Source organism: Trachemys scripta, chromosome 2 (genome assembly GCF_013100865.1).
Source record: "Trachemys scripta elegans isolate TJP31775 chromosome 2, CAS_Tse_1.0, whole genome shotgun sequence".
Taxonomy (NCBI): domain Eukaryota; kingdom Metazoa; phylum Chordata; order Testudines; family Emydidae; genus Trachemys; species Trachemys scripta.
Window position 1 is genome coordinate 43,961,322 of NC_048299.1, and position 24,825 is coordinate 43,986,146.

At 40.6% G+C, this 24,825-nt stretch overlaps 1 protein-coding gene and 1 long non-coding RNA gene across 10 annotated transcripts in view; one reads left to right on the forward strand and one right to left on the reverse strand.

The window, feature by feature from the left end:
- The window catches only part of ANKIB1 (ankyrin repeat and IBR domain containing 1), a 175,244-nt gene extending 164,641 nt beyond the window's left edge, over positions 1–10,603 (forward strand). For 4 of the 6 annotated variants that reach the window (XM_034760421.1, XM_034760420.1, XM_034760422.1 and 1 more), the window contains 3 exons: positions 3,950–4,061; positions 6,534–6,667; positions 7,212–10,603. In XM_034760421.1, the coding sequence (XP_034616312.1) occupies positions 3,950–4,061; positions 6,534–6,667; positions 7,212–7,964 (999 nt within the window). In that variant the 3' untranslated portion in view covers positions 7,965–10,603. The remainder of the gene's footprint in view (positions 1–3,949; positions 4,062–6,533; positions 6,668–7,211) is intronic. The other 2 variants (XM_034760424.1, XM_034760423.1) reach the window with 2 other exon arrangements.
- The window catches only part of LOC117872205, a 49,577-nt gene that overhangs the window by 5,559 nt on the left and 19,193 nt on the right, over positions 1–24,825 (reverse strand). For 2 of the 4 annotated variants that reach the window (XR_004644425.1, XR_004644424.1), the window contains 3 exons: positions 24,438–24,646; positions 11,110–11,186; positions 6,571–6,803 (listed from right to left, as the gene is read on the reverse strand). This is a non-coding gene — a long non-coding RNA (uncharacterized LOC117872205). The remainder of the gene's footprint in view (positions 1–6,570; positions 6,804–11,109; positions 11,187–24,437; positions 24,647–24,825) is intronic. The other 2 variants (XR_004644426.1, XR_004644427.1) reach the window with 2 other exon arrangements.

Here is a 24,825-nt window from a genome sequence, read left to right on the forward strand (position 1 = left end):
AGCCAATGGCTCAGACAAGTTTGTTTACATTTGCAGGAGATAATGCTGCCTGCTTCTTGTTTACAATGTTACCTGAAAGTGACAATAAGTGTTTGCATGGCACAGTTGTAGCTGGCATTGCAAGATATTTACCTGCCAGATGCTCTAAAGATTCCTATGTCCCTTCATGCTTCAATTACCCTTCCAGGGGACATATGTCCATGCCGATGATGGGTTCTGCTCAATAACAATCCAAAGCAGTGTGGAGCGACGGATATTCATTTTCATCATCTGAGTCAGATGCCACTAGCAGAAGGTTGATTTTCTTTTTGGTGGTTCGGGTTCTGTAGTTTCTACATAGGAATGTTGCTCTTTTAAGACTTCTGAAAGAATGCTCCACACCTCATCCCTGTCAGATTTTGGAAGGTACTTCAGATTCTTAAATCTTGGGTCGAGTACTGTAGCTATCTTTAGAAATCTCACATTGGTACCTTCTTTGCGTTTTGTCAAATCTGAAGTGAACGTGTTCTTAAAATGAATATCATCTGCTGGGTCATCATGCGAGACTGCTATAACATGAAATATATGGCAGAACACGGGTAAAACAGAGCAGGAGACATACAGTTTTCCCCCAAGGAGTGCGTTACAAATTTAATTAACGCATTTTTTTAAAGGAACAATATCAGCATGGAAGCATGTCCTCTGGAATGGTGGCTGAAGCATGAAGGGGCATACGAATGTGGCATGTAAATTCCTTCCAATGCCGGCTATAAAAGTGCCATGTAAATGCTGGTCTCACTTTCAGGTGACGTTGTAAATAAGAAACAGGCAGCATTGTATCCCGTAAATGTAAACACACTTGTTTGTCTTAGCGATTGGCTGAACAAGAAGTAGAACTGTGGCTCTAAAGTTTTACATTGTTTTGTTTTTTTGAGTGCAGTTATGTAACAACAAAAAATCTACATTTGTAAGTTGCACTTTCATGATAAAGATATTGCATTATGGTACTTGTATGAGGTGAACTGAAAAACACTATTTCTTTGTTTATCATTTTTTACAGTGCAAATATTTGTAATAAAAATAATATAAAGTGAGCACTGCACACTTTGTATTCTGTGTTGTAATTGAAATCAATTTAAAAATGTAGAAAAACATCCAAAATACTTAATAAATTTAAATCGGTATTCTATTGTTTAACAATGCAATTAAAAGTGCAAGTAATCGCAATTAATTTTTTTTTAATTGTGCGAGTTAACTGCGATTAATCGACAGCCCTAGATACAATATTACGTTAGTCGTGTCATAAATAATATCACTTTTTCTGCAGGATGGACTACTGCTGTCAGGATTACAAAAAGCAAAATACAAATTTTTAAAGCAATATTTCACCATTTATACATGGTGGAAGAACATTTATGTGATTGTCAAACAACTGCATTGCACATAATATGTGCATTTTCCTTTCAAGTTTTCCTTTTTCTCTTTAACTTGAATTAAATATTTCAGGGGGTTTTAAATCGAAGTGTGAGGTTAAAGGAGAAATATCACTTCTGCATTTTTTTTAAGACCCAGCCACTTTCAGACACGCTGGAAAAATACCATGTCTTATAAAACTCCATTTTCTGTATATTTCCTTTCCTATTGTTGCTGGTTAGCAATATGCTATTAGAAAAAACAGCTTGCTTCTTATAGGGTAATCAGCTTTGTTTCTCCTGTTCAATTCCTTCAGTTCTTCCTTTGTTCCTAAATAATTCAGTGTTTTGTGAGACTGAACTCTATCTGTGATGTTACAACAGCCCAGGAGGAACAGGGTAGGAGAAAAGGCAGATTAGAAAAGGGAAGGCTTCTGTTAAACAATAAGTAACATGGCTGTCATGTTTAGATGACTGTTGATTAGCAGTTATAATTTACCCAAATATGGCACTGTCTGATTTAAATTGTATCCTTTGTACCTTATCTGCCAAAGATACTTGCAACCACCTGTGCTAAAGGAATTTTGTAGCTAAAATAATTCAGTCCTTTTTGTGTTTTCCATTAAATTCACTAGACAAACTTTTTAGCACAATTATGTATTTTTACTGATACCAAAGTAAAATATTTGTATATACCAGATCTTGTTACGATAAAACTCTACCCAGAATAGAGAAAATTTGAATGTTTTCAGTAAAAAGTACTATATTTAGGCCAGTATATGAAAATTCTACTTTTCAGTACAATAACATTAAAATCTGTATTGCTAAAATATATAAAATCTTTCTATGTAATCAGAAACAAAATTATATCCGTATGAGTGGAGATATGTCTGATGCACAAATATATTAAAGAAACAACAATTATCATTTAAAAAGGCCATGAGTAAAATCTGTGACCTTATTGCAAACGTAGAGAAAATAATTTTTCATGTAATATCTGCAATGACTTTCAAATCTTAATACTTTATGGAGTCATTTCTGACCATTCACAATCTTGTGTAAATAAATATGGAACTCTTTACTTGAGGAATAGGTGTATATGGTGTAAAGAATACTAAGTCAATTGTTAGGCATCAAGATTTGGTAATTAAGGTCCTGATCCTGCACTTGAATCAGTGCAACTTCACACAGGAGCAAGAGTCTACCAGCATTAATCCTATTGTGGTGAAAGTGCTTATGGCTTGCATTTGTTGTTAATGTGTAAGCACCCAAGATGAAACTCTCCATAGAAGAGGCTATGCATAACTGTCTGGGCTCTTGGTTCTACGTTTTTCATGTTGCAGAGTAGCTGTACAAAAGGAGGCTTAAAAGGTTAGGCTACCTTTTCCAGGCCACACAGTACAAGAGAAGCTTTGGAGTAGGGGTTTCCCAGGTGTAAAGGGAGGAAATACGTATAGTGTTATATAATATAATATAATATAATATAATATAATATAATATAATATATAATATACTAGTTAGATTTGTTTGAGATTGGTGTGAATCCTAGAGAGAGACAGAAGCTGGAGACAGCTGCTTCTTGGGGCAGGACTGTGATGCCTTACCTGCAGTTTCTGATAAAGGGAGTTAACACCTACGTGCAGTTTTTTGCCACCTCTGTTCAAGTAAAACAAGATTTGTGTACATTTTGTAAATAAATAAATCACATTAAGAAACATTTGCAGTCCCTACTCTGATGCCCACACCCAAATTGGCTTGTCAAAACTGTTAAATAAGTAGGTACGATGGCCTGCATTCTTTTATCACTGAGCAGTGGATAAAATCCACCCCATTTAGAACATAAGAACGACCATACTGGGTCAGACCAAAGGTCCATCTAACCCAATATTCTGTCTTATGACAGTGGCCAATACCAGGTGCCCCAGAGGGAAATGAACAGAACAGGTAGTCATCAAGTGATCCATTCCCAGCTTCTGGCAAACAGAGGCTAGGGACTCCAGAGGGGCACAGACCAGCCACTTTGTACCACAGATTTGTGTTAGCCCTGCAAATATAGGCCCCAAATCAGTAAAGTACTTTAAGCACACACATAACTTTACTATTCCTGGAAAACAGGCACAAATTTAATTGTTTTGCTGGATCAGGGGCCTTAGAAGGTATCTCCCTAATGTCTAATGTTAAACAAAAAAGGAGAGAAGACTCATATTTAATCAGTTGTAATTCTAAAAATAATTAAAAGTTGGTATTAAAACTTGTAAACAAAATTAACAGTACTTGGAATTATTTAAAAATGGAGATTGCAAGTATTCATATCTTCAACTAGTAGGCTTCTTTGCTAGTTAATAATTTCGTTCATTTAGGATTACCTGCTGTCGTGTTTTTTTTTTTTTTTTTAATTTCTTGCATGACAATCTGTGATTTATTTTTCTGGGAATAGGTGATTTTATAATAAATGTATAAAATCACACATTTTTCTTAATAGAAAATGTACTGTTGGTTATGGCAGAAAAAATATTATTGCATGTTCCCCTGTATTTTGTAACCTTTGATTTATGCAGGAATATGCTGAATTTCAGTATCGGAGGAGGCATAGACAGCGTCGACGTGGAGACATTCACAGTCTGCTCAGTAATACTCCAGACCCCGAAGACCCTAGTGAGAGCACATTAGGTATGTTCTTTGTTTGGAGTAAAAAAGGAAAAATAAATGTATCTCAAATTGTTAGTAGAGTCCACTGTGATCCTTAGTTTATAGATAGATAAAAAGAAGTTTGTGGTCTCAGTGCTGCACTTGCTTAACTTTACACATGAGTTGACTTCAGTGTGACTACTCCTGTACAGTTGAACATATCCATGAATCTTTACAGGAGCCTTAGACTATCCACCCTTACTTAGAGGAAACTTATTTTTCTGTCTCTGAAGAAATTTTCAGCAGTCAATACATCAGGCGAGACTCTCATCCCCATACCAAGCTCCTTTATGCCCAATAAAAGGGCCAGAGTGATATAGAACCCCTGTATCCACCTGTCCCAACATAATATAAATTCACTGTTTTTTGTCCAATGAGATATGCAGGAGAAACACGGAGGGACAAAATCAAAGTGTAGATTAGAATAATTCCAAGACTGCAGTTTAAAATAACTGATGCAAAATTGCCACCCATTTTGGCTTTTTACAAGGTAATTTGTTTTTATGCCATCAGGTTAGTTGTGATGATAAGGCACAACCTGTTGGGATCTCACTTTTATTTCATTCTAAATTTTCAAGTGAAAATGGTAAATCCTGTTACAGTAATTCCTCGCTTAACATTGTAGTTATGTTCCTGCAAAATGCGACTTTAAGCGAAACTATGTTAAGCGAATCCAATTTCCCCATAAGAATTAATGTAAAGGGGGGGAGGGTTAGGTTCCAGGGAAATTTTTTTCGTCAGACAAAAAACCTATATATTATATAGCTATATACACACACTATACATTTTAAGCAAACAGCTTTGATGACTGTGAAGCTTGGTTGAGGTGGTGAAGTTAGAGGGTGGTAGAGGGAGGGATATTTCCCAGGGAATGCCTTGCTGCAGAATGATGAACTAGCACTCGCTGAGCCCTCAAGGGTTAACACATTGTTAATGTAGCCTCTCACACAAGGCAGCACGAACACGAAGGAGGGGAGACAGCATAGCAGACAGAGACAGACACACACCTTGTGTGTGGGAGAGAGAGAGCGATGCACTCGGCCCCTTTAAGTAAGCTGACCCACTCTTAAGTGCATTGTCTTTTTAAGTGGATCAGAAAGTTGAGACAGCAGCTGCTGCCCCAAGCTCTCTCTGTCTCTCTCCGTCCATGTCCCCTCCCTGCTCTATATGGAGAAGGGGTAAGCGGGGTGCAGGGGGAGGGGGACACCCTGACATTAGCCCCCTCCCTTCCCTCCCTGCACAGCAAGCAGGAATCTCTGGGAGCAGCTCCAAGGCAGAGGGCAGAAGCAGCACATGGCAGTGGGGGGAGGGACAGCTGAACTACCGATTGATAGCCTGCTGGGCGACTGCAGCACAGGGAACTTAGGGGAGTGGGGGGTTGCCAGTCCATCCTGGTTCCAAGCCCCCACCAGCTAGCTGCAATGGGCTGCTCTTCCTGCAAACAGTGGACAAAGCAGGCGGCTGCCAAACGACGTTAGAAGGGAGCATTGCACAACTTTAAACGAGAACGTTCCCTAATTGATCAGCAACGTAACAACGAAACAATGTTAACCAGGACGACTTTAAGTGAAGAGTTACTGTAGCATAATTCAAAAGATTGATATTTCCCTTTACTACAGAATGAGTTTTTTCTGACAACACTGGTTTCGTTATTAGAATTTTTTTTTAAGACCAGGAATGTTACTTGGATTCACAGTGGAAGCAGTAGCAACATCACTCTTAGAAATGCTGACACATCACAGGAAAAAGAAATGTGAGCAAGATTCTCAGTTTGCAGCTGAGCAATGGTGTGCATATGAATATGTGACCTGCATATTTTTGCCCCTGTCTTAAATTAGAACAGCTTCATGGCTGCTCTAAATTACACTCAATTGTCACAACGTACTGGGAGCCACTCTGCAGCTAAGAATAGAGGAACATGCTAACATGTATTTTGACAAATAGGAAGGAGGCAGACAAGCACAAAGGGCCAAATCCAGGTTCCTGCATTAGGGAGTAAAGGGGTAAATCAATCCCATCCTCTGCAGCCATGGAGACTCCCAAAGCAATATAACTGGTACTGTTCCACTGTACATGAGTTGGGGCTGGATGTGGGGGGGGTTAATGTGTGCTGTGCACAGAGCAAGGCTAGAAGAACCATTTGCTACAAGGCTCCTCTTGTCTCTTCCCCCACTTCCTTCCTAATCCAGCAGGGCTTCATTGGTGCCATGGGCGCAGCTGTACAAACATCCTAAGGAGGGAATGGGGAAGCAGTCCTTTCCTCTAGCACACAGCCAGTTGTTTGGGCTGTGCTCTGTATTACAGGATTTGGGCCAAAATGAAGACGAGAGCAAGATCGTACACTTGAACCCAAATAAATAAGAATGGCAGGAGGTTCTGCTGATAAAAATGGGATTAAAAATTGATAGAGGTTTCGTGTTCCTACTTATGTTTTTGTTTAAATTATTTTAACAGATACTCAAGAGGGTGGTAGCAGTAGAAGACACGGTACCTCCATGGTGAGTTCAGCTTCTATGAGTATTCTGCACAGCTCTTCACTTCATGACTATACCCCTGTCAGTCGCTCTGAAAACCAGGATTCTCTTCAGGTATCTTCCCTAGTCTCCTGTCCATTTGCTTTGCTTTGCTTTGCTTCCCTTCCTATATTTTTCTTTATCATATTTTCCTGCATCCTACATTTGTTACATGACGAATACATGACTATGGTCATGAGAGGGATGGAATCTAGGATAAGAAAATATGAATTTACAAAGTATTGTTAAGCTACTGTAAATGTATCATCACCACTAAGGATAAATCAACTTTTAGAGCTGATTTTAAAACTTTACTGGAATACATTTTTCAGACATTTTAAACAAAATGCAATATACATTAATTTTGAATCCAAAACTTGATAAAAAGCAAAAATTATTTAATTTTGAAGCAAAGAGTTCCGTGGCACCTTATAGACTAACAGACGTATTGGAGCATGAACTTTCGTGGGTGAATACCCAAATACCTCATGCTCCTATACGTCTGTTAGTCTGTAAGGTGCCACAGGACTCTTTGCTGCTTTTACAGATCCAAACTAACACGGCTACCCCTTTGATACTTGATACTTAATTTTGAAAGTGATCTTGTATATCTCCATAGGCTCTTAGTTCTTTGGATGAAGATGACCCAAACATCCTGCTTGCTATTCAGTTATCATTGCAAGAATCTGGCCTGGCTATTGATGAAGAAACTAGAGACTTCCTTAATAATGAGGCATCATTAGGAGCAATAGGTACATCTTTGCCTACAAGGTTGGACTTAGTTTCTGTAAATATAGATAACCCTAGGGCTGCTTTGAGCAGCTCTGAGTTGTTAGAACTTGGTGATAGTTTGATGAGACTAGGGGCGGGCAATGATCCATTTTCAGCTGATCGCCTTAGCTCACACCCTTTCAGTGATACAAGAAGTGGATTATACTCAACATCTAGTGATGCCGATTCAAGTAGCCAGGATCCCAACATTAATGAAAATCTGCTTGGAAATATCATGGCCTGGTTCCATGACATGAACCCTCAAAGTATCGCACTAATTCCTTCAGCAAGTACAGAAACTGATGAGGATTCACAGCAACATAGTATCGATGATGGGTCAGGAGGACAAGCAAATCTTATAGAGGTAGGACTGGAGCCTCAGGAAGAGCATGCACTTTTTGAGGATGCCATCAGAAATGAAGGCAGAGGAACCCAAACAGAAGCGAGTATTTCTGAAGAAAACATCATTCCAGGGGATAGACTGCCACAAAGTGGTGACTTTACCGGGGAAGCCATTAGCAGTGTGGATACTTCAGAAGAGGTTTCAAGTCAAACTCCTCAGACCTCAAATGAATGGATTGAGCATGTACATTTGGTATGAACACAAAGTAGTTTTTGAGCTTAAATGGATGGTAGTTACAGATGGTACAGTATGTGGAGTAAGCATTATGGGGACTTTGATCCACATACTTACAGCTCAAATGTAAACCACTGACATAATGATGGAATACATAGGCGTTCCCTTGAATTGAAGTTCTTTAGACTAATAATATGAACCTTTCAAGGAATATCCTTTGCATTTAATTAGGTAGTGTTTGCCTTTTTTGCTCTGAAGGAGGAAGAATAAGTAGGTTGTACTCCACATTCCTAATACATTGCAGCATCTGTTTAGCCTTACGTTGGTGATCCTTAATTTGAAAGTATGGATTAAAGGCTTACACTGATTATTTTCGTTATTTAGCCTCAAATAGTTTTTTCCATTTTTAGAACTCAATCTTTCAGCAAAATAACATTTAGCAGTTCATTTACATTTTGTTTTCGCTTTCCCATAACTTTTTCCTTATTTATCTTTCATTTTTTACTAGAGTGAATTGAGGTATTTAATGCTTCTCTTTAGTGCTGCTCTAGGAACAAGGAAATGGATATTCTTTTAATATTAAAATCAAAGATTTTTTTCCATGTCTATTTACAGTCCAAATGTGCCAAACTGTGAATAGCTAATTAACTTTAACCCAATACAACAGGTGCACAGTGTGCCTGTATCAAAGTAATCCCCATGATTCTTAGCAGTGAACCACTGGGTAGCATTTCTTCTCTAAATTAAATGGCATTTATTGCCATGGTGACTGCATTTAATTAAATGTAGCCTGTACCTTAAGTTAATTAAACCTAATGCTGCTGTGAAACAGTTGTTTTAAATATTAAAATACAGTTTATTAGCAACAGCTATGCTGTATTTGAGACACTTTAATGGAAGTGCAATCATAGTTCTTTTTCATAATTTTACAATGCATTTTATGCACTAATGGTGCAATTAATTTCAATGGAAACATTTTATAAAATATAGAAATATGAAATGTTCATATTATTGCCAGTCCCACAATTATTAAAGTTCAATAATCCATTCTGCGCAACACGTTACCGTGCCTTTGCCGTAACCCAAACGGATAGTTGCCACAGTTAAATAAGTAATTCAGATTCAGTGTCTGTTCTGGAGTAACTATGCTATTAATTGAAAAGACCTCCATAAAACCACCCATGGCCTTGCCTTTACAGTAAACAATGACTAAAGGTTCAGTCAGTGTTTTTGCATAAATAACAAACACTGCTAGATATTTGTTCAATTGCACAATATTCACTTGCTGTGTGATTACTGTTTAGTAGAAAAACGAAACAAAAAAAAGACCCTTTCTGTTGTTGTTCTGTGAAGAAAATATTGGTTTTAGATTTGCTTAAAAGCATCAAAAATTACAGTTAGTGGTAAGTGAGATACAATGGTACAGTATGTAATTACAACTAGAGTAAATTGTTGAATGCTGTTTTACTTGCATATAGTCAAAACCTGTCATAATATAAGGAAAATCAATACACAACACTCCATTGTAAGATTTGCTTGACTGTTAGATTTGTTGATATAAAAGTTTTTCAATACCAAGCCTGTATAGGCAAGTATGATGGCAAACAAAGAGATATATATAGATATATAGATATAGAGATTACTGTGAGTGTTTTGGTAAATATTTCATTCAAATCCTACTTCTGGAACTTTGTAGTCACAAGGTTCATATTAGTAAGGAGTTATATATGAATATTTTAATCTCAGCTGCCACACAAAAATCTTTTTCTCTCTAGCAATGTCTTTAGAGAGAATGGTTTGAGGCTGTTACTATGCTCTATAATTCCATTACATTTTCTAACTTTACCTCTAGGTGCCCCATTCTCAAAAACATTGATGTTGAACCCTTTGTCATCTTTGGAAAATACCTGTTTTAAAATGTTCTAGGCTATAAAATACTATAATCTAAAATAGTTCTTTAAAGACTGTCATCATGAATTGGTCCAAAACTTAAAAATGTTTGACTCACATAGCGTCCTTGAGTTGTAATTTCTGAATAGAAAGATTCTCACAAAGATTGTGTATTGCATTGAGATGTGTCTTGCAAAGCTACAGTAAGATATGTAAGAGTGCTCTGTGAAGATAGTGAAGTTTGTGGGTTCTGGTTTTTCTGTACTTTGTTTAGGTTGTGCAGTATATCCACTGTTTCTGTGTTACTCTATTCCGAGCATGAAAATGAGCATATTAAATTTGTATTTTCTTAGTACTTATTTTAAAAATCACCAGTCATTCACTTTACAATTCAGAAATAAAGTTTGGCAAGCCTATTTTGTAAACCTATTGATTTTATAATGTAAAAAAATTACTCTAACCTTGAATTGTTGTTTGCACTTTCATAGTCTATACTTGATACATTCCCACTTTATATACAGTAGGATACTACAACGATGTAGATGTTTGGCCAAAAGAATTCTGTTAATATGTAAAATTCTTTGATTAAACATTTATTACTTAAACTATTTCCCTTCTGTCTCATTACAACTTTGACTTTATTTTGGCAAATTCCTAAGATTGATTTGATTAATTTGGTTCCTAGACTATGAATATTCCATCCTACGCTGTGGATGGGAGTTGCAGACAATATAAAGTCAGGCATTTCTTGATGCTTTAAAAAAAAAAAAAAAGGATGACAGTATAATGTATTTAACTGAGGTGACCATATTTTATTAGGGGTAAAATTTAAGTGGGAAAAACCATTCAAAATGCACTTAATTTTTTGTTCAGTCACTAGGGGGTCAGATTACTCAAGATCTTCCATCACACTGAGTAGTGTTGCAAACCACAACTTATGCTCCTAAAGTCCATGGAACTACTTATGGAGTAAAGGTATCACAATCTGGGAACAACTCTGAACATAGGGGCATATGAAGGCAGAACACAGTAGAACCTCAGAGTTACAAACACCTCTGGAATAGAGGTTGTTTGTAACTCTGAAATGTTCGTAACTCCGATCAAAACATTATGGTGGTTGTTTCAAAAGTTTACAACTGAACATTGACTTAATACAACTTTGAAACTTTACTATGCAGAAGAAAAATGCTGCTTTCCGTTTTTTTAATAGTTTACATTTAACACAATACTGTACTGTATTTGCTTTGTTGTCTCTGTTGCTGCCTGATTGTGTACTTACAGTTCCAAATGAGGTGCGTGGTTGGTCAATTCATAACTCTGAGGTTCTGCTGCATAAGTGTAGATATTGTACTAGCTCTATAAGAGAAAAGTTGCATCCGCAGTGACCTTGCTGATTTTTGTACCTGAGCTCCCAAATTCCACCACCTAAGGAACACCTCCAACCCCTAATAGGGTTCCAAAAGATTAAACTTCTAGCCAGACCCCTTGGTATGCAGTATCAGCTTTTATTTTGAATGTACTATAATAAACATACTTGAAGTCTTAAACTGGATACTAGAATTTGCTCTTAAAATACTGGACTTTGGGCAGTTGGAGAAGACAGATTTGAGCTTCCCTAGCCATCACAAACTGATGGCTATTAAAAATAAGAAAAAATATCTTGAGGGTCTTTTTAAATAACAAGCATGCAGAGTTGTGGGCAACCCATTATGGTACAAGCTCAATTTTCTGCTTAATTAAGTCTTCTCATGATGGCCTCTTCCTCCACACTAGGTTTCCTACTACTGTGACTTCAGGTGGTGGCAAGGGTGAAAGACTTAGGGTACACATGATGCAGGTAGCCAGGGTTTTTTACCATGTTGTCTAGAGCTCTTATCAGGACTAAACAGTAGTAAAAACACCAGCTATTAACCTGTCTAGACTAGGGCTCCACCATTGCACCCAGGCAGTGGTGGAAAACTTTCAGGATAAAGGTCCAGATCTCCAAAGGTAGTTAGGTGCCTAATTCCCATTCCAGTCATGAAGGATCTGGGCCTAAGGGGCTAGTGGAGATGCATCCCTGAGACATTTCACTGCCCCAAACCTTCAGCTTCAGAACAGTGGATAGGTTATATTGAAAGAATGGGGCAGGATCTGCTTTACTTGCTGCACATGTCATATTTCTAGCAGACAGTGATGACAGAGGAAATGCTTTAAGGCATAAAAGTGGAGTCCCTAAGATACGGAATGCTTCAGCTCAAATTTTAGCTACTTCAAATGCTGTACCTATGTATTCTATTAAACAATTGTCTATGAAAGTAGCAATGTATGTCTTTATAACAAGACAATGTAAGAAGTTTGTTTCAGATATTTTGAAATTGTTTTTACAGGTAGTGTTGAAATTTGTTCACAAATATTGTACATGTATTAAAGGAGGAAGTTGTCCTGCCTCTTTTTTTATTTTTTAAACAGCTGCAAACCTTCTTTCTTAGATTCTTCAGATAGAATTGAGGCTACATCTCACCTTTACATTCATGTTAAAACTACTTGTGGGTAGAATTATGCCATTGTAAGTGCATTTAGTTCTAGCTGTAAATTAAGATTTGCCAATTTTTTTTACAACTGCACTTCTACTGAGTTTTATATTACACCACAGCTTGAATTTTTGTAAGTGATTTTCCTTAGAGTAAGGCTAAGATATTTTGCCTCACACTGTTCCTTTTCCCAGTTCATGCTGAAAAGGATTTTGCATATGAAAGACCAATGAACTGTGGTAAATAAATAAGAAAATATTCTTCAGGATTCAGGTAGTAATTAATGGTGCTTTCCTCCCCGCATGAGTTGTGAATCTGCCCCAAGATACTGAAAGATAATATGCTTTTTTTACATTATACTTGTAAAACTGAAGTCTAAGAATAATTCACCTGACCCAGAAACTAAGTAGTGATGTGCAAGATTTGAGTTGATGGACCCAGGACCTTTCCATAATCAATGACTAATAGAGTTGATCAAATGACTCATGGAACAGTTTTTTGTGGCTCTAGCCCATGCGTGTGAATTGTCTGATCAATAAAAACAAAACAGTTTGAAAAGACCAGTTTTTACAAATTTCTGTCGCTGGTTAGTCTGCAATTTGTGTTTACTTTGGCTGTTTGTTTCTACTCCCCATGTGGAGCTTTTTAAACTAATTCTATTTAGCCAACACCAAAAGCCTGTTTTCCGACAACTGTCAATGTGAGGTGCTTCAGAGGGAATGAATACAGCAGGTAATCATCAAGTGATCCATCTGCTGTCATCCATTCCCAGCTTCTGGCACACAAAGACTATGGACACCATCCCTGGCTAATATCCATGAATTTATCTAGTTCTTTTTTGAACCCTGTTATAGTCTTGACCTTCACAACATCCTCTGGCAAAGAGTTCACCAGGTTGACTGTGCATCATGTAAAGAAACACTTCCTTTTGTTTGTTTTAAACCTGCTGCCTATTAATTTGTTTAATATCTTTATTAATGATCTGGAGGATGGTGTGGACTGCACTCTCAGCAAGTTTGCAGATGACACTAAACTAGGAGGCGTGGTAGATACACTACAGGGTAGGGTTCGGATACAGAGGGACCTAGACAAATTAGAGGATTGGGCCGAAAAAAACCTGATGAGGTTCAACAAGGACAAGTACAGAGTCCTGCACTTAGGACGGAAGAATCCCATGCACTGCTACAGACTAGGGACCGAATGGCTAGGTAGCAGTTCTGCAGAAAAGGACCTAGGGGTCACAGTGGACGAGAAGCTGGATATGAGTCAACAGTGTGCTCTTGTTGCCAAGAAGGCTAACGGCATTTTGGGCTGTATAAGTAGGGGCATTGCCAGCAGATCAAGGAACGTGATCGTTCCCCTTTATTCGACATTGGTGAGGCCTCATCTGGAAATACTGTGTCCAGTTTTGGTTCCCACACTACAAGAAGGATGTGGGAAAATTGGAAAGAGTCCAGCAGAGGGCAACAAAAATGATTAGGGGTCTGGAGCACATGATTTATGAGGAGAGGCTGAGGGAACTGGGATTGTTTAGTCTCCAGAAGAGAAGAATAAGGGGGGATTTGATAGCAGCCTTCAACTACCTGAAGGGGGGTTCCAAAGAGGATGGAGCTCGGCTGTTCTCAGTGGTGGCAGATGACAGAACAAAGAGCAATGGTCTCAAGTTGCAGTGGGGGAGATCCAGGTTGGATATCAGGAAAAACTATTTCACTAGGAGGGCGGTGAAACACTGGAATGCGTTACCTAGGGAGGTGGTGGAGTCTCCTTCCTTGGAGGTTTTTAAGGCCCGGCTTGACAAAGCCCTGGCTGGGATGATTTAGCTGGAAATTGGTCCTGCTTTGAGCAGGGGGTTGGACTAGATGACCTCTTGAGGTCCCTTCCAACTCTGATATTCTATGATTCTAGAATTTCATTTGGTGACCCCTAGTTCTTCTGTTATGAGAAGAGTAAATAACACGTCCTTATTTACTTTCTCCACACCACTTGTGATTTTTATAGACCCCTATCATATCCCCCCTTAGTTGTCTCTTTTCCAGGCTGAAAATTCCCAGTCTTATTAATCTCTCCTCTTATGGAAGCTGTTCCATACCCCTAATCATTTTTGTTGCCTTTCTCTGTACCTTTTCCAATTCCAATATATCTTTTTGAAATGGGGTGACCAGATCTGCATGCACTATTCAAGATGCAGGTGTACCATGGGTTTATAGAGGCAATATGATATTTTCTGTCTTATTCTTTATCTCTTTCCTAATGATTCCTAACATTGTTAGCTTTTTGAGACTGTAGCTGCACATTGTGTGGATGTTTTCAGAGAACTATACACAATGACTCCAAGATCTCTTTCTTGAGTGGTAGCAGCTAATTTAGACCCCCTCATTTTATACGTATAGTTGGGATTATGTTTTCTAATGTGCATTACTTTGCATTTATCAGCATTGAATTTCATCTGCCATTTTATTGCCCAGTCACCCGGTTTTGTGAGATCCCTTTGTAAGTCTTCACAGTCTGCTTTAGACTTAACTATGTTGGGTAGTTTTGTATCATCTGCAAATTTGGCCACCTCACTATTTACCCCTTTTTCCAGCTCATTTAGGAATATATTGAACAGCACTGGTCCCAGTACAGACATCTGGGGGACACCACTATTTATCTCTCTCCATTCTGAAAACTGACCATTTATTCCTACGCTTTGTTTCCTATCTAGTAACCAGTTATTGATCCATGAGAGGACCTTCCCTTTTATCCCCTGGCAACTTACTTTGGTTAAGAGCCTTTGGTGAGGGATATTGTCAAAAGCTTTCTGAAAATCTTAAGTACACTGGATCCTCCTTGTCCACATGCGTGTGACCTCCTCAAAGAATTATAGTAGATTGGTGAGGCATGATTTACAAAAACCATGTTGACTCTTCCCCCAACAAATTATGTTAATTTATGCATCTGATTATTCTGTTCTTTACTATAGTTTCAACCAATTTGCCCAGTACTGAAGTTAGGACTGTAAGTGCTGGGATTGCCTCTGGAGCCTTTTGAAAAAAATTGTCTCACAGTAGCTATCTGGTACAGAAGCTGATTTAAATGATAGGTAACAAAGCATTTTGCATTTGAGTTCCTTCAGAACTCTTGGGTGAATACCAGCTGGTCCTGGTGACTTCTTACTGTTTAATTAATTTGTTCCAGCACCTCCACTAGTGACACTTCAATCTAGGACAGTTCCTCAGATTTGTCACCTAAAAAGAATGGCTCAGGTTGGGAAATCTCTCACATCCTCAGCTGTGAAGACGGATGCAAAGACGTCATTTAGTTTCTCCACAATGGCCTTATCTCCCTTGACTGCTCCTTTAGCATCTCAATCATCCAGTGGTCCCACTGGTTGCTTAGCAGGCTTTATGGTTGTGGTGTTCTTTTAAAAAAAAAAAAAAAAAAAAAAATAGCCAAAAACTAAAAGGATTGGCAATCTGTTCAAGAGGTTTTTTTCTTTCCTAATTACATTTTTACACATCATTTGCCAGAGTTCATGCTCCTTTCTATTGTCCTCAATAGGATTTAACTTCCACTTTTTATAGGATGCCTTTTTGCCGCTCACTGCTTCTTTTACTTTATTGTTTAGCCCCGGTGGTACTTCTTTGGTCCTCTTACTGTGTTTTTTAATTTGGAGTGTACATTTAAGTTGAGCCTCTATTATGGTGTCTTTAGAAAGTTTCCATGCAGCTTGCAGGGATTTCACTTTTGGCACTGTACCTTTTAATTTCTGTTTAACTAACTTCCTCATTTTTGTGTAGTTCCCTTTTCTGAAATTGTTACTGTGGTGCGTTGCTGTTCTCCCTTACCTCTGCCCCATATGGATGTTAAATTTTATTATGTTATGGTCACTATTACCAAGTGGTTCAACTATATTCACCTCTTGGACCAGATCCTGTGCTCCACTTAGGACTAAATCAAGAATTACCTCTCCCCTTGTGGGTTCCAAGACTAGCTGCTCCAAGAAAGAGTCATTTATGGTGTCAAGAAACTGTCTCTGCCTCCCCTCCTGAGGTGACATACCCAGTCAACAGGGGATAGCTGAAATCCACCCCCTTATTGAGTTTATTTTATAGCCTCTTTAATCTCCCTGAGCTGTGCACTGTCACTATCACACTCCTAATCAGGTGGGTGGTAGCATATCCCTACTGCTCTAGTCTTACATAAGAATGGCCATACTGGGTCAGACCAAAGATCCATCTACTCCAGTATCCTGTCTTCTGACAGTGGCCAATGTCAGGTGCCCAAAAGGAATGAGCAGAACAGATAATCATCAAGTGATCCATCCCCTATCGCTCATTCCCAGCTTCTTGCTAACAGAGACTAGAGACACCCTCCCTGCCCATCCTGGCTAATAGCCCTTGAGAGATCTATCTTCCATAAATTTATCTATAGCTTCTTATTCGAGCATGGAATTACTATCCATAGTGTCTATGGTACACTTTGGTTCATTTAAAATTTTTACTTCATTTGATTCTACGCTTTTTGACATATAGGTAGATGGACATGGCCAGAGGAAAACTCTTTAACTAATGCAACTTTTTTTAAGTCTTATGTCAAAACAGCACTAGTTACAGGAGATGTCTATTATTATGCTGCGTTTCAAAAGGTATGCAACTGGGGTAAAAGTAACTTAAAGGACTCTGGGGTCCTGAGGAGGGGGCAGGGCCTCTACTGGAAGAGGTGGGGCCTTTAAGTCCCAGGGCTTTTAAATCAGGATTTAAAGGGCCTGTGGCTCTGGCTGAAGCTGGGATCCCTGGGCCCTTTAAATCACTCCTGGAGCTACCAGCTGCAGAGGCAGCTGGGAGCCCTGGGGTTTGGGCAGGGGCAAAAGTAATTTACATTTCTTACCTGTATGGTCCAATCACGAGCAACCCACCTCTCCTATATACTTCGTAGATCCCTCCCATTGCATGACAGATATAGAAAATAAAGCTACTACCACCACCACCACCAATACTGTCTATAATAAAACTTTACTATTAGAGTAAGCCTGAAAACTGTCACATTTTTCTGCGTGTCTTCCACCCAGGCTGCCAACGTGGCTAGGCTCTGCACTCCCCCCACCCCACCATGCACCCAGCAGCAGTTCCCCTCTAGCTTGCAGCAGGGAGCAGGGGGACTGGCTGAAGGAGAAGCCTGCCCAGGACACCTGCCACCTGCATAAAAACAGTTTAAACTCAGCTGTTCCCTGCACGGTTCAGCCCGTAGGATTAGGAGCCATTTCTGGCATCCTTGGTGGGGGGAAAAGGTGTGTGTGACCATGGCAGGGGCAGGTCTAGCAAGGTTCCTAGCAAAGGGCAGGTTCCTAGCAAGTCAGATATAAAGGATTGTTTCATCTCCCTTCCAGGCACATAAAAGGGTGCAGGGGGCACACCAATGGGTGGCTAGTAGTAGGGGGAGGCAGGGGTGAATGAAGGACAACTGGAATAGCCTTCATGAAATATACAAGATTCTTAGAGAAAGTTTTGTCAATTTCAGCCTCTGCAGGACACTGACAAAACAAAACGAAATCTGAGATCATGCCCCTAGGTCCTAAGGACATTTCAGGTATTTGTTTAATATATAAAGAGGGTAGAATGAAAACTACTATTTCTTTCAAAGGAGGCACAATAATTTCCCTGAATAGCCAGTTTTCCCCTCCAATCCCTTTGTGGTTTTGTCTATCGGGGCTATTTGCTTTCCCTGTGAATCTTTAGTTGCTTTAGCAAAATTGTTTTGCCCAAAATAAACCCCAATCATCATGACACATGTTCTCCCGTGTTTGTTTGTTTTTGTTTTTTTAACAGTAACATTTCAAAGTGGATCTGCAAGCAGTTTGGCCATCACAATCATGATCCTTTGCTGGGGAGGGAATGGGATAGATTTAAACTTGGAAATGGTTCCTGATTTTGTGTATTATACTACTGGAGATCGCCTCATCAAGGGGGCATCATGGCCCCTGCCATGGTCAATCCCCCAACAACTGTGAGTGAAATTAACAAGGATGCCAGAAATGGCTGTTGAACCACAGAGGGAACAGCTGAGTTGAAACTGGTTTTATGCAAGCGGCAGGTGTCCTGGGCAGACTTCTCCCTCAGCCGGTCCCCCTCCTCCCTCCTGCAAGCTAGAGGGGAGCCGCTGCAGCCCCTGCTAAGTGCCAGGCAGGGGGGAAAATGCGGAGCCTAGCCCCATCTGCAGCGGGAGAGGGAGAGGGAGTTTTCCCTTTCCAAGCTTTTATTAGCTCTGAGTTTAAGCTGTTTGTTATGCAGCCAAAAGAGGTGAAAGTAAGCCGGCACTGAATGCTCCACTTCCTTGCCAGTACGCTACAGCACCGTTTTTTACCAGTATGCCGTACAGGCCCGTACCAGCTTACTTTCACCTCTATATGCAACTGATATGATAAATTGAGCACCAATTCCAATTCAATTTCTGTCTACATTATATAGTACACAGCTGCTCAGGTTACTGTAGCCAGGCAGAAGCCATGCTGAAATTAGGCTGGAGCAGCAGGACTAACCCTCCTGCTCTGGAGGAGGCACATAGGCCATGTGCTGCAGAATGTCAGCACAGTTGTGTTGTGCTGAGGGAGGGAGAAGCAAAGAGGAGACTGTTCAGGAGCATGGATCCTTGTGTGGCACACATGCCTGTTCTTGGTGGCAATGTAGATAGCATGTGGATCTTTGTCCTTCTGCCACGGATCGTCCCTAAAGCCTTTGGGGATAGTATTTTAGAAGTCACTGTGCAAGACAACCCCCGAGGGGCAGAGTTTCCCTCAATTAAGAAAATGAAAAAACAACAAAATTTTCTGCACCAAAGATCAGTGTTCCATTGAAAAGAAATGATAGAAAATGTTTATCATAACTGGGTTAGATTAAGTCCATGCCAATGCCAAAATCAAGTAAGGGAAACCCAATGGCAATTGGTCAAATACAGAAAAGCTGTCCCATACTTGACCATTATATTGGAGACTTTATAAAAAGATATTTTAAAGTTTCCTTGTACAGACATAGTAGTCCAGTTTCATCTTTGGTGGAACCCCAGTGAAGGCAATGATTTTCTCCAGGATGAGTTTGGCCCTGCATTGTGTTGTAATGTCAATGAGAGAGAGGGGGGAGGGAGGTGTTTTGAGATGAAGTCTGAAAAGAGAGAGAGATAAAGGAATAATGATACAAAAAGTCTTTTTTCCAGAGGGCAGGAACTGCAGAGAAAATTCTCCCATCAGCCACTGGCAAGACTGTTGGAGGCGGATAGAAGGTAGCAGTAATGAGCTTGTCTGAGGTAAAACTAGAACAAGATCATGGATAATTTTTAATTGGATGCGGAATCCAAGAGACATTCACGATTCTGTAAGTTTTCATGGGAAGTAACAAGTGAAGCATACTCACAAATGGTCAGGTGATGGCACAAAGAATCCTGAAGGCCAACAGCACCAGGACCATAATCATGAGGATTCCAGTGGTAAAGTCCCACTAAAGATAAAAATGTGACAAACTCAATTTTCTTAGCTGCCGCATCAAATCAGCACCACCCACCTGCTGCCTTATGTGGGATAAAGAGGACAAGAAGTCAGAGCTAGACAGTAGACACAGATAAGTGCCACTTCCTTCACAAGTCTTCCCAGGAGTACAGAGCTGAAGAGGGGCAAAACTAGGAATAGCGACTAAGACAGGAATTCCCTACCTAAATGTAATGTTGAAACGATCTCATTAATGTAGTATTTGCTTTCCTCCACATCTCAAAGTGGAAGATTCCAAGCTCAACCTGTGGAAAAGCAGCTCCTGGGTAGTACATCATGAGGAGACGACAGGGCAGAAGTATGGAGTAGCTGAAAAGGCCCTGTGCCTGGAATGTTCCCAAAGAGCTGAGGAGATAAGCCCCTACTACTTACATACGAGAGAACCCACATCCCAAGGGAAGAACTCATAGGAAATTCCATGAGTTGAACTACACCAAGAATCCTGTCCTCATTTATATGTGGAAGTATTCCAAAAGGGTACTACAATGGACTGAAGGGGCTAGTATTGCCACATTTGAAGCATGGTTAGTTTGAAGCATAATGGTATTACAGCAGTGATGGTAAATTACTCAATTGCTTTGGCACTTTAATCTCAAAGTTAGCAGCTTGGAAGAATTCCCTTACAAATGCCTTACTAACTGCCAATTAGAGTACATGCTGATTGCCACTGGGAGTCAGCATTTGCTTGTACTGTAGCTATGAGAATATATTTTAAAATAAAATCTCACATCAAAAATGTAATTTAGCATTTTAGTCATAGCACATTAGTAGATGGAGACTTTTGTTTGAAAAGCAAAACAGGAATAGTGCCAAAGTCACAAATGGAGTTGCATCTACAGATCATATTACTGCATCAGCATCAGAGGCTGAAACCCAAGCACACGTCAGAAGCTCAGTGAAATGCAGTTAAGCTGGTACAATCAATTCAAAGTCTGGTCAGTGACTTATAAAGCTGCTACCTCTGCTTGTTATTAAGGTTGCCCAACACTACTCATTATAAGACCAGTGATTTATAATTTTGGTAAAATTTTAACGATTTGGGCAGAAATTTTCCATGGCTGGTTCTCTCAGCCTCATTGTGGTAGAGGTTTTTTGTTTTAATTTCAGCCAAAACAGTTCAGCTGTTTTTGAGAACAAGATCAGGGAAAAATACATTTTGCCCATGTTAAGTTCTAGTGACCTTTTCTTTGAGAAGTTCTATACCCTGGGACTTGAAATTTGACAAGGCTGTGGGCCCGGGATTGTGTCTTTTGCTGTACCTGTGAAAATCTACTCAAGCTTAGCCAAGTTATAAGCCTTTGAAAAACTTCAAGTTGCATGTGCTCAATAGAGACTTGCACAAATTTAACAGCTAATAGCGCCAGAGATTCTGTCCCCACTGAGCTTGCTCCAGCCTCTCAACTCCTAGTGCTGACCAGAGAGCATACGCACCATCCCCACGGGCAAACGGTTACAGAGATTTGCCTCCCAACCCACCTGATCCTCCTCCCTTTCAGGCACCACCACCACCACCACCTGACCCCCCGCTGGCTCATGAGCCCCTGTATGCACCCCCTCCACATCTGAGTGAGTGGTGTTGCAACTTGGCATGTGAGGTTGCAGCACTACTCAGTTTTGACTCAGCCAAAGAGTGGCTGGGCCATGACCCCGGGTGGGTCCTCCAGTCCAGGGCTAAGCCCGACCTTTCTGTAACACTGCAGTTCTGAGCTGGGACCAGGGAGTCTGTCTCATCTGTGCTCTCAAGGATCTTCCTGTTGGCACCCTGGCAGCATAAAGGAGGAATCTCTCTGATTAGAGTGCAGAGGGGATAAACCCTGACCTGGGAAATGGGGGACAGGGAAAGCAGTAGTCTGATGAGACTGGGATGGGATGAAGTGGAGGAGAGAGAAAGAAACGCCTAGGCTATGCAAGGAGATTTTGTCTAGGAATCAATGGGGTGAAGTGGAGGGGGAGGAGAGACATCTGACAAGGAGCTGCAGTCTTGGGGGTACAGACTTTTGGGCAAAGAAACTGGGATGAAGGGGCTGGGAGAAGAGCCAAAGCAGCCGAGGAGCCAGATAGGGGGGGAACTAGGACTGGGAGAAGCAGCCTGTGGAATCAAGACGAGGGTGGGGTAAGCAAGGAAAATTGTTCTGGGGCAGAGCCACATATGGGGAAGAGACAGGACTGAGACAGGCTGGAGGGAAAGGGGCACAAATGTCTGTGCCCACTACAGACCATTCTTCCTAGAGTTTGGGACAGAACCCAAGATTCCTGACTCACTCTTCTGCTGTCAGCAAATAATCTGTGAAACCCACTAAAAATGTGTTTCATTCCCCTCTAGTGCTGGTCCACATAAACAATGACAGCCTATAGTCTTATGTAGAATAAATATGAATTAAAGAATTAGTTACCTTAAGTTTGGTTAAGGAAATATGTGTTGTAAAGAAAGGCCCTGACTAGCAAGCAGAAGGATGACCTTGAAAAATGAATTGTAAGACCAAAAGAAATGAAGTAGGGAGGATGTCTGGTTCAAAAAAATAATAAAATATGGGAATTTTTTTGTTTGTTTTTAAGAAAAACAGAGGGCCTCTGACCAACAGGGGTGACTACACGGTTTTAAATAGATTCTCTTTGTCTTATCTTAAATTGAGCTAAGTACTCTGAAAAATAAGGCTTTAGTCATCTCAAATGATCTGGAGAAAGGGGTAAACAGTTAAGTGGCAAAATTTGCAGATGATACAAAACCACTCAAGATAGTTAAGTCCAAAGAAAAAGTTACAAAAACTGCAAAGAGTTAAAAGGGATCTCACCAAACGGATGACTAAATTTCATCTGCCATTTTGTTGCCCAATGTTGATAAATGCAAAGTAACGCACACTGGAAAACACAGACCCCATCATTTTATATGTATAGTGGGGATTAAATTAGCTGTTACCACTCAAGAAAGACGTTAAAGTCATCATGGATAAGTCTCTGAAAAACATCCACTCAATGTGCAGCAGCAAAAAAGCTAACAATGTTGGGAATCATTAGGAAAGAGAGAATAAGACAGAAAATATATCTTGAATCTGGCAGATTGGGCCGCCCCATCTCAAAAAAGATATTGGAATTGGAAAAGGTACAGAAAATGGCAACAAAAACAATTAGCAGTATGGAACAGCTTCCATATGAGGAGAGAATAATAAGACAGGGAATTTTCAGCCTGGAAAAGAGACAACTAAGGGGGGATATGATAGGGGTCTATAAAATCATGAGTGGTGTGGAGCAAGTAAATAAGGAAGTGTTATTTACTCTTCTCATAACAGAAGAACTGGGGGACACCAAATGAAAGTAATAAGCAGCAGGTTTAAAACAAACAAAAGGAAGTATTTCTTCACACAACACACAGTCAACCTAGTGAACTCTTTGCCAGAGGATGTTGTGAAGACCAAGAAGCTATCATGGTTCAAAAAAAAAAAATAACTAGGTAAGTTCATGGAGGATAGGTCCATCAACGGCTATTCGCCAGGATGGGCAGGGATGCAAAACCGTGCTCTGAAGTGTCCCTAACCTCTCTTTGCCAGAAGCTGGGAATGGGCGATAGGAGATGGATCACTTGATGATTACCTGTTCTGTTCATTTCCTCTGAAGCACCCAGCATTGGCCGCTATTAGAAGACAGGATACTGGACTAGATTGGTATGACCCACTATGGCCGTTCTTATGTAGAAAGACAGGGGAACTCCCATCAATATTTAAGTTATTGTGCACATGTAAATATGCTGCACGACACACTGTTTATTGGATACCTGTGAGCAGCGGCGGCTCCAGGCACCAGCGTTCCAAGCCCATGCCTCCGGCGGCAAGCCGCAGAGGGTGCCCTGCCGGTCCCTGCGAGGGCGGTAGTCAGGCAGCCTTCGGCGGCTTGCCTGCGGGAGGTCCGCCAGTCCTGCGGCTTCGGCGGTGGGTACGCCGAAGCCGCCGGACTGGCAGACTTCCTGCAGGCACGCCACCGAAAGCCGCCTGCCGTGCTTGGGGCGGCAAAAAAGCTAGAGCCGCCCCTGCTTGTGAGATTCCAATACAGGGTTGCTGTGTAGGAGCCACATTTGGAGCTATCACTGGTTTCCCCAAGAGGGAGGTCTCCATTTAAAAAAAGAAAAAAAAAAAAAAAAAAAAAAAAAAAGTTTTACAAGCTAACTGTCCTTTGGATCAGTTCCAGGGAAGCCAGAATGAGGGGCGGGGGGGAGGAGCAAGGGGCCATGGTCCTTCCACTTTTTACCAACAGACAGGAGTGAGCAGGAGCTGGGGCCTCAGGGGGAAGGGTTGGCATGGGTGCAGGGGCAGCATGGGGACAGGCCCACAGTTCGGGTGCCTGTGTGCCCCCCCCCCCACACACACACACACACTTTTAGGGACTTTCTGCCAGTCTTGATCAGTTTCTTCCTTGCTCTCCCTTACAAGAGAGAGATCAGCTACCCACAGCACAAAGCCCAGATTGGATTTTCACCCTCCTACCTCTGCAGATAGTCTTTTCCAAGAATTGGATGGGCAGTTCTACAGCACTCCTGTACTGTGAGAGATTGTCCTTCCAGATAGGTTTTTGGTGGCATGTAAGTACCTGAAATTCCTTCTCCACCTGGCTGCTGCTGGTAGACTGGGGGAGGCAAATCAGAACATAAGGCGAAGAACTTGCTGGATAACCTTCACTCCAGCGTTGGCCTCCCTGCTCTGAGGTTTGCTCTTGCTGTACAGTGTCTGTCTTCCATCTCCAGGATAATTTGCTGATTCATTTCTCTCCCTCTTCAGACATTAAAATCCCTTCTACTCCTTCACGGTAATTGAAACAAAAGCTGTTAGTGGCATTATATTCATGAGTAGAATACTTTAAACACCTGAATCAGGGACTCCAAGGGAAAAAAAATCCACCAGCCTTTAACTTTGTATTACCAAGAAGATTTGTACATACACTTAACAAAATAGCTGCATAATGCTTCTACATGACAGGA